The 10,092-nt window shown below is 64.3% G+C and overlaps 1 protein-coding gene across 1 annotated transcript; it reads left to right on the top strand.

Moving 5' to 3' along the window:
• The first annotated feature begins 60 nt into the window (after positions 1-60).
• Positions 61-10,080, top strand: LOC308072363 (kelch-like protein 30). The gene is made up of 9 exons (XM_080409080.1): positions 61-4,116; positions 4,187-5,274; positions 6,307-7,132; positions 7,225-7,393; positions 7,591-7,677; positions 7,895-8,050; positions 8,145-8,333; positions 8,912-9,057; positions 9,631-10,080. The coding sequence occupies exons 1-9, from the start codon at positions 3,649-3,651 to the stop codon at positions 9,862-9,864; spliced, it is 3,363 nt and encodes a 1,120-aa protein (XP_080265206.1). The 5' UTR covers positions 61-3,648; the 3' UTR covers positions 9,865-10,080.
• The last annotated feature ends 12 nt before the right edge of the window (positions 10,081-10,092 follow it).

The raw sequence follows: 10,092 nt of genomic DNA, 5'->3' as shown, positions 1-10,092 counted from the left end.
GTCCGTCCGGCTCAGGGGGCCCTCCTTCAGCAGGGGCTGGCACCAGGTGACCCCCGGAGGGCCCTGCCAGCCCCAACCGCTCCGCAAGCATCTGATGCTGGCGCAAGAACCAACAGCAGCAGGGACGCCTGAAAGGGGCCTGAGCAGGCACGGAGGTGTGAAGCAACGCTGCCGGGGGGGCTTTGCATCGCAGGGCCTGTCTCTGAGGCTGGGCGAGCGCCTGGGTGCATCCGCACGGGCACCCCTCAGAACACTGTGATGTCACAATCACCCCATGACATCACTTGCGCTGGGAAGCAACACGTGCCAGCGTTGTGTGCTGCCAGCGTCAGGTGGGACGTCGAGTCCTGTGGGCAGCACCCGAGCCATCGAGTTCTGCCACAGCATGCCAGACGTTGAGAGCTGCCAGCAGCCCAGGAGCCAGCGAGTCCTGCCGGAGGAACCTGAGCCTTCGAGTCCCACCAGCAGCACCCGAGACTTTGAGTCCTGCCGGTGGCACCTGAGCCTTCAAGTCTCACCAGTGGCATCCAACAAGTTTGGCCAGTGGCAAGTGAGACAGCAAGTGTCGCCAGCAGCTGACGGGACACCAACTGCCAGCAGCAGCAATGGAGGCATCCAGGCATGAGCCGGCAGCGTCAGGAGCCACCAGGATCTCCCTGCAGGAGGACGCCTGCCCCATCTGCTTGGGTCCCCTCAAAGGCCCCGCTGCCGTGGACCCGTGCTGGCATGCATTCTGCCATGATTGCATCCAGTGCTGGGCTGACACCAGCGTCACTGCCACCTGCCCGCTCTGCCGGGGGCACATCATGGCCATCCACCGCCTGCAGGGACAGGAGGACCACGATGGGGTGGCCTGCCATCATCACGGCCACCTCCATCCTGAAGTAGAGCCAGGGCGGCAGCAGAGGCGGAGGCGGCAGCGGCAGCAGCGGGGCCCCAGCGGTGCCCAACGCCGGAGACTCCCCAACGGCCCTGGGGAGCGCAGAGCCCCCATGCCCCGCCAGCGTGTCCACATACTGTCCGGCCAGCAGGACAGAGACCGCAGCCCTCTCCGCCAGTTGCAGGAGATCATGGAAGAGCTGCAATGGGTGCGCAGGTTATTGGAGGACGAGCTGGGCCCGGGGGATGACACGCAACACCTCCCCTTGCCCCGCTACCGAGCGAGGCGGCCGGGCACCCCATGGCCCCGCTGAAATAGAAACACTGGGGATCCTGAGAGGGTCCGCGCCTGGTTTCTTCCGTGTCTGCTTGCTCATCACTGCACAACTGGGGGAGTGAGAGGGGTCCGGCCCTGGGAACTGGGGGAGAGGGAAGGAGATGGCCCTGGGAGCTGGGCGAGAGGCCGGGAAAAGCGTCAAGGACTGTTAGAGGGGGACAAATGTGGGAATTGGGGGAGAGGGGCCACTACTGGCTTCTTCCCTGACACTTTGCTCATCCCTGCAGAGATGGGATGCATCCCGGGAAGGGGAAGGGGGAGTGCCCTGGGACTCTTGCCAGCAGATCCCCAAAGGGGCCAGTGCCTGCTCTCCTGAAGGCCAGGGTGACAAAAGCAGCTGAGAGGGAGGTTTCAGGGAGACCCTCCTCTCCTCTCCTGGCCCCCACGCCCCCGTGCTGCAGAGGGTTGCGGTCCCGCCGGGAGGCTCTCCGGGCTGGGGGAGGCAGCCCTGGCACAGCCGCCTGCCCAAGGGTAGCTGCCTGCGGGAGAAGCAGCCCCAGCTGGGATGTGCCTCACATTTTGGGAGTCTCTTCTTCAGGGAAACCTGCAGCCCTTCCCCGCAGCGGGGTGGCCCCAGCAGCTGTGCAGTGGCACTGTGCCCCCAGGGGTGCCAGCTCCTTGCTGCTGCTCCACACCATCTCCTCCCATACACCTGGTGGCTGGGGATCTCCCAGCATTGGTGCTCAGCCACTTCCCACCCTTGCCTGCCACCTTGGCAGACCTTGTTTCCCAGGAAGGGGACCCAAATGTTGGTGTTGAGAGTCCTGAGGGCTACATCTGCCCCAAGAAGGGTAGCCGAGCATGGTGTCAGACTGCTCAGGGCAACCATGGCCTCTCAGTACCTTCCGGGCCCTGGAGATGGATGCAAATATGGAGAGCTCACAGAAATTTGGATCGGAAAACACTGGCCAGCGGGAGGTGGCTCTTTGGTACTTCCCAAAGGCTCCCTCTAAGCTGCATCCTCTCGTAGGCAGTCCCAGGCCATGGCCGGGCATCAAGGTAGACCTGTCCATCCTTCCCCAGCACTCCAGGGGAGCAGGAGGCAGGACATTTGTGAGTGGCTTTCTGGTACCTAAAGGAAGATCCAGCTCTTGCAGGGCTTTTGGCAAAATCCCCCCTTGCCCCAACAGCTGACAAAGCTCTGGCCCTTGCTTGCCATGCTGGCAGCAAGACAGGAATGGGTTCATGCATGGCTCATGCCACAGCTTGCAACATCTGTCTGCTTAACCTGAGACACGTGGTACCTCCAGCACCAGGCCATGCTCCTGTGTTTCATACTACATCCCAATCAATATTGCAGAGCACTGTGTTGCCACTGGCACCGCATAACTGGCTCTGGCACTGTGGCTGTATTGCAGGGTAGCATCAGATCATCCACCCATGAGAGCCAAGCATCAGCCTGCACCAGTGCTGGAGAGGGATTAAAAGGCTGAACTTGTAATGGATTCTCACCAGGGGATCGGTGTTTACAGTCTTTGATCTGCTGCTTCTTGATTTTATTCCAGCCCCTTGATTGAATTTCTCATGTGTAACTGAGCCCCACTGATCCATCCTGGCCATATATAATGGATGGCAATGGAGTGAAAGAACACAAACGTGGCTGAATATCGGTAACAGATGTCTGGGCAGCAGTGCGACAGGTCCCTCAGCTGAAGATCGCTCACTGCTGGTACCTGCCCTCTGTGCCAGCCAGTGCAAAATCCTCCCTCTGTCCCCAGAATCTGGCCTGGCCATGTGTGGGAACAGATGCCATGACCAGTTTTGGCCATTGTCTGTTGGCGTGAGGCAAGGGACAAGGCTTGGAGCCAAGCTACAGAGCTGCTGTTTCCAGGACCAGCGCCGGTGCCACCCACTGAGCCCCAGCGCTGCCACTCGATGCCCCTGTCAAATATTAATGTGATGCTCAGTGTGCTCTCTGCCCTGCCCCAGCGCTGCAGCCGTGGCCCCTGCCTGCTCCAGGGCTGGCCGACCCCTCCAGCCGCCCTGCCCCCCCGTAGCGCGCATTGTTCCTTGCACGGGGACTTTGTGGGTGCAGCTGCACCCACCTTTGGGTGCTGCCTGGGTAGGGCAGGGCAGGACCCGACCCCCTCCACTCGACGGGGGGGTCCCGGGTGCCTGCTGTCCCGGCGGCTGGCTCAGCCCCCTGTGGCAGGTAAGGCCCCGCTGGGGCTGCGGTCGCCCCCATCCCCTGAGGGAAGCCAGCCCACTGCCCCCCCGGGGAGCGGGGCGGGTGGGCCGGGGGCATGGGGCGCCCGGAGGAGAGCTGGCGGCAATGGGGGCAGCCGCGGGCTCGGTCCTCGGCTGCAGGGCCGTCGCGGTGACCCCCAGGAGGGCGGGGGCAGCGGGGGCCCCGCAGCTCCATCCGTCTTCTGAAGGAAACGCCCCCGCGTGGGTCTTTCCCGGGAAGAGTTCCCCGCAAGGACCGAGGTGACATGCTGGGAATCCTCGCGGGGCACCCCTCACCCGGTCACGCGTGGGGGGCCCTGGGGGTGTTGGGGTCCCATCTCCTCTTGCCTGCCCTCCTCCAGGAGGAGGCCCGCGCCGGCCGGGATGGAGCCCGGCAGGTCGGTGCCGGCAGAGCTCAAGCTCGGCAAGCCCTCGCAGCGGGCCGGGATCCCGGCGCCCTTCTTCACCCACCCGGTAGGTCGCTGTTTCCGCCCCCGGCCCCCGGCTCGTCCCCTCGGCTGCCGCCCCCTCCCGAGCCCCTCGTGACTCTGCCCGTGCAGGGTGAGGCAGCCGAGCCGGCGGACCTCCCCGGGCTGGAACCCGCGGACGCAGACGCGGACGCCCTGGTGCCCACGCACGACGAGCGGGGCCGCCTCATCCCCGAGTGGAAGCGGCAAGTGATGGTGCGGCGGCTGCGGGCCCGGCTGGCGGATGAGGAGGCGGTGGACGGCCAGGTACGGGGCGGTCCGGGGCGGCGGGCGCACGCCGGCGGCCCGGGGGGACGCTGACGGCCCGTCTCCGCAGGACGCGGGCTCCTGGCGCTTCTCGCCCTCCCGCCAGGCCGTGCTGGGCCCCTTCGGGGAGCTGCTGACGGAAGCGGACCTGCAGCAGCTGGAGCGGGCGGTGGAGAGCCTGAGGCTGCGGCGGCGGGGCGAGGCGTACCAGGGCGAGCTGCGGCGTCTGGCGCGGGAGCTGCGCGACCTCCTGCCCGCCCCGCTGCTCAGCATCACTGTGCGCAGCCCCCCGCCCGCCCCCGGGCAGCCCCTGCCCCTCTGGTGCGGTCGCCTGGCCGGCGCCGTCAGCAGCCTGGCCGCGCTGCTGGCGAACGCCGAGGGGGCGCGGGTCGCCTCCCCCCCCGCCGCCGCCGCTTCCCCCGCCCGCCGGCAGTCGCTGGAGCCGGCGGGCAGCCTGGTACAGCGGGAGATCCGTCAGTGCGGGGTCTGCGTCCGCAGCCTCCGCGGCGCCTTCGAGTCTGCCTGGGGGTCGGCGGGGGGGAAGGCACCCGCGGAGAGCCGTGCGGAGGCCGCCAGCGATTCGGGCATCAGCTGCGAGGAAGCGTTTTCCGACGGCGGCGGCTCCCCGGGGCCGGGGCCGGAGTGGGGCAGCCTGAGGAAGGAGAGGATCGTGATGCTCTTCCTGAGCCACTGGAGACGCTCCGCCTACGGGCCGTCCCCGCCGGCCGTGGGGGATCTCAGGGAGGCAGCGGGGACCGGGGCGGGGGGAGCGGCCCGCCTGGCGCGGCAGATGGCGGCGATCCAGCGGCTTCTGGGCGGCTGGCGGGACGCCGCCTCCCGCCGCCCCCCGCCCCCGCCGGCCCCTGCCGCCGGCCGCACGCCGCTCTCCCCGGAGCAATTCGTGGCGGGGCCCGGGGGCGGACCGGCCGACTACGAGAGCCTGTCGCTGGAGCTCTTCATGCTGGGATATTTCCGCATCCTGGAGCAGGAGCTGCCCGCCGAGGAGCGCCGCGGCCGCCACCTCCTCTGCTTCGAGGTCTTCGAGCAGCTGGGCCGGCACGGCTGGCGGGCGGTGCGCACCTTCCACCGCGCCGTCACCGACGAGATTGCCGCCGGCCGGCGGGGCTGGCAGGACGGCTTCGACGACATCAAGGCGAGGTTTTTCGGATCCCCGCAGAGCTCGGGCCGACGGCCGGCGGAGCCCGGGGAAGAGGGGGAGGAGATCTGCCGCTACATCGACCGCAGCTTCGCCTTTTGGAAGGAGAAAGAAGCCGAGATCTTCAGCCTGGAGGAGTGATGCCCGCTGGTGGGGAGGGCAGAGGGCTGCGTGAAGCTGCAGGCTGCAATAAACACCTTTTCGGTTCTGTCCAAGCAGAGTGAGGCTTGCCGGGGCGTTGGAGAAAGCTTTTGGGCGGAGGGGACTGCCCCGGCACGCCGCCCCGCCACCCCACCCGCCCCGCCGAGATCGTTGTCTTGGCGCCCGCTCCCCGCGGCGAGGCGGCTGCCGCCGTTTATTTGTGGACGCCGAGGAATGAGATAACGTGCTATGTTTAACAGTTGGCATCGGCAGCCACAGCCGCGTGGAGGAGGGACATCGCGGGCACCCCTGGCGACCGATGGGGTTGGGATGGGGGGGGGGGTAGAGGGGAGGTGATGCTGGGTGAGCCGTTTCCCCCAAGCTTGCGATGCCTGGCTGGCCGCGGAGGGTTGCTTTCCGAAAAGCAGCAAAGCCGCGGGGCGACAGCGATGGGCAGCAGCGGGCAGCTCTGCCCCTACGGTGCCTTTAAGAGCGGGGAGCGGTGGCCGGGTGCCACCTAAAAATAGTGTGTTCCCCGCCCCGTCCCGGCTGTATCCCGCGTCGCGCGGGGTCCCTCCCCAGTGCGGCCACTTCCCTGCCTGGCAGGCTGGCCGGAGAGCTGCAGAACGCAGGTGAGAGCGGGAGGGGAGGAAGCCAGAGCGGGGCTCAACCCAGCCCCCAGAACATCCCCACTGCCGAAGAACCGGTGGCAGCCCTGGCAGGGCAGCTCGGAGCGCGGGGAGGAGCAATCACGGCCATGGGTGGAAGCGGGAGTGGGGCACTCCGGGGAGCACTTCTCCTGCCCCTGCCCGGGCTTGGAACTCGGGCGCTGGGAATGCGGGGTTGTGCCGGGAGGGGGGAGAGAGGGAGGTGCCATTGCCTTTTCCTGGCAGGGACACCCTCTTCACGCTCCGCCAGCAAAGCCCTACGGCCATCCCCAGCACCATGGTGAGGAACGTGGATGACTTTGACTTCTGCCTGCCTTCACATGCCCAGGGCATCCTGGAAGGGCTGCAGCGGCTACGTGCCAACCCTAAACTGGCGGATGTGACACTGGTGGTGGGTGGGCGAGAGTTCCCCTGCCATCGTGGCATCCTGGCCCTCTGCAGCCACTACTTCCATGCCATGTTCTCTGGTGACTTTGCTGAGAGCATTGCAGCGCGTGTGGAGCTGAAGGAGGTGGACCCCAGTGCACTGGAGATGCTGCTTGACTTCACCTACACGGGGAAGGTCACCATCAACCAGGGCAACGTGGAGGGGCTGATGCGGACCTCCAGCCAGCTCCACTTCCCCACTATCCAGAAGGTCTGCAGCCGCTACCTCCGGCAGCAGATGGACGCCACCAACTGCCTAGGTATCTGCGAGTTTGGTGAGAGCCACGGCTGCCCTGAGGTCTCCTCCAAGGCCTGGTCTTTCTTGCAGGAGAACTTTGAAGCCGTCTCTCTGCAGGAGGAGTTCCTCCAGCTCTCCAAGGAGAGATTGGCCACGTATCTCTCCAACGACCAGCTGCAGGTGCAGGAGGAGCAGAGCTTGGCTGAAGCTGTGCTGCGCTGGGTACGCCATGACCCAGGGCCCCGAGCCCAGTTTCTGCCTGAGCTGCTGGAGCTGGCCCACCTTGTCTCACTGCCCGACCAGTACCTGCAGAACCTGCTTGCCACTGAGCCCCTCATCCGTGACTCAGATGCCAGCAAGGCCCTCGTCGCCCAATCCCGCACCACAGTGGGTACTCCCCTGCCCTAAATCCCACCCCCCAAGCTGGGGGGGAAGGCTCAGCTCAGAGCCTAATGGCCTTGTCCCGGCCTCTTCATCAGGGGCAGAGTGATGCCAGTGCCCAAAAGAACCCTCCAACTCCACCGCAGAAGCTGGAGGAGGTGTTGGTGGTGGTCGGCGGCCGTGTGCTGGAGGAGGGTGAGGATGAGGACAGAGGGCTGGAGGTGTCGGCTGCCCCCAGGAACTTTGCCTTCTACAACCCCAAAAGCAGTAAGTCCCCACGGCACACACTACCCCCTGCATGTTAATTAACCCTCCATCTACCCCAAAGCCACCTCTTGCCAAACGATCTGGTGTCAGGAGGTGTACTAGGGGGGGAGGGGGGAGGGAAGGGCAAAATAGGGCTGGCTGAAAGGTGTCATTTGCTGGCTGGGGGCGGGTCATCACCTGGCTCCACTGGCTTTCAGGGCAATGGATGGTTCTGCCCGACTTCCCTGATTACAACAAATGGGGCTTTTCCCTGGTGGCTCTGAACAATGATGTATACGTCACAGGTAGGTGCCAGGGTTGCTGGGGTGGAGTGGGGGTCCCCAAGGAGGACGGGGGGCAAAGATGTGAGCACAGCATGCTGGCATGGGAGTGGGGGCTACCCACCTCTCCAAGACCAGCCCTCTCCTTGCTCCCCTCTTGGGTGGATATAGCTGCTGGCAAGGGGTGCCCAGAGACAACTGTGTTCTGAGTGGGTGGCCCGCCTGACCCGTCCCTCACCAGGTGGCTCCCGAGGGTCCCAGAATGACACATGGTCAACAACTCAGGCCTGGTGCTTCTGCCGGATGGATGGTGCCTGGAAGCCCATCGCTTCCATGCTGAAAGCCCGGACAAACCACACCAGTGCAGTCCTCAATGGTGAGATCTACGTCATTGGGGGTAAGGCTGCGAAGACCCTGCAGGTGCTGCCGGGGCAGGGGTCCATGGGTGCCCCAAAGCAACAGGGAGGCTGCAGTATCCTGCCACCCTGCAGGGACGACAGTGGATGTGGTGGAGGTGGAGCGCTATGACCCCTACAACAAGAGCTGGTGTGCCATCAGCCCAGCCCTGAAGTATGTGAGCAATTTTGCAGCTGCCAGCTGCTTGGGCAAGCTCTACCTGGTGGGCTCCTGTGCCATCAAGTACAACGCGCTCACCCTGCAGTGCTACAACCCTGTCCAAGGTGAGAGTTGGCCCCATTGCCATGCCCTACCGATGCCTTCCTGGGGAGCAGGGCTGAGGGGGACCCCCAGGCAGGTGACATTCTGTGCCGCCAGGCACGGTCCTGCAGGATGGGATCAGGTGTTAATGGGGTCTAGTGATGGCTGTAGCATGGGGCTGGGTCCAGCCAAGGAGCACGGCTGCTGGCAGCATGGACCTGAGTTGCAGACCTCCAGCCCAGCCCAGACCTGAGCTGCAGTGGAGCTGGATCTCTGGGGCAGAGAAGTGGGGGAGGCAGCCCACCTTAGGGAGAAATTAAACTCCTATGACAATGCCACCTCCTCAGGCAGGCTCCGTGCAGTCTGTGGTGGTCTCCCCCATCCCACACCACCACTACAAATAGTAACACCCCCACACTTTTTTTATGCATAACCCTTGTCTGAAATGGGGACCATGGGTGCCACCCTGCCTGGCTGCTCTGTCCCTTCCCTTTCAAACTCACCCTTAAATAGCCATGGGCTCGGCAATGCTTTTTTCGGTCACTGGCAGCTGCATCGAGGGCCAAGGGTGGGACACGCTGCTGATGGCTGCTCCTTGCAGATTTGTGGAGTGTTATCACATCCCCCTTCATCCCCAAGTACCTCTCAGCCCCACGCTGTGCCACGCTGCGTGGGCTCATCTACCTCATTGGGGACAACACCAAGAAGGTCTACATGTACAACCCAGAGGCCAACATCTGGCAGAAGGTAGCGGGCTGTGGGGGCAGGGTGCAATTGCCCTCCCAGGGAGGTAGGGCAGCTCTTCCTTCCCCACCAGCACCACACAAACATACCCTCCACACCTCTTATCCCAGGTGCCAGCACCCCTTGTCCCTCCTGCCTGCTCAGCCCTTGGCTCTATTAACCCCTGCAGAGCTCAAGATGCCCCAGTCCTTCCTTCCCTCCTGCCCCGTCACACCCACACTAGGAGCACAGCCTTTGCACCAAGTTGCTGATTTTAAAAAGTGTTCACGCTGCAGAAGCCCACAAGAGCCCCCTTTCCTAGCATCACCCTCCTACATGGTGTGCGGGGCTCCTGTCTGTGCAGTTCAGCAGAATCCTACCTGTCCCTTCTGCTCTTCAGACCCTCTGCTCCCTGCAGCATCCCCAACCTTTCTCCCATACAAGCACAACATGTGGATGCTGCTAAAAGCAAGATGTGTCTGCAGGGGCCCTCAGACCTTGCAGAGAGGATGGGGCAAGGGGACACGCTCAGTGGCTTGATGTCCTCCACAGTGGGAGCAGGGGGTCCCCACACATCCCACCCTGCCCCTTGTGCAGGTGCAGCTCCTGCACACACTCCATGAGAACGGCGGGATGGTGCCACTGGGCGACCGGCTTTTTGTCACCGGTGGCTACTGGAAAGGCATGGACGGGGACTACCGGGTGGAGATGGAGGTGTATGACTGCACCAAGGACCTCTGGACACGGGAGGGCTCCCTGCCCTGCCTCTGGCTCTTCCACAGCTCCTCCTCCATCTTCATGGACACCTCCAAGTGGACGGAGGCTTTCTAGGGTGACCGTGGGTGGCAGGAGAGCCCACAATATTGCCTGTCATCCTGTGCAGCTACTTTTCCCCCTCTTGCGTGTCTCGCTGCTGCCAGCTCAGCTCTGCAGGGTGGAGGATATAGAAACCCCATCACCAGGCTGGCTGGGGCATCTTGTTCCACCTTGCCACTGTGGGGAAAAGGCTTTTCCTTATAAATATGCTTTGGCTAATGCTCTCTCTTAGCTTGTGTGGTG

This window comes from Falco punctatus (assembly GCF_963210335.1).
Source record: "Falco punctatus genome assembly, chromosome: 13".
Lineage (NCBI taxonomy): Eukaryota > Metazoa > Chordata > Aves > Falconiformes > Falconidae > Falco > Falco punctatus.
The sequence above is the reverse complement of the archived record's forward strand: the minus strand, read 5'-3'. Positions and strand labels throughout refer to the sequence as shown.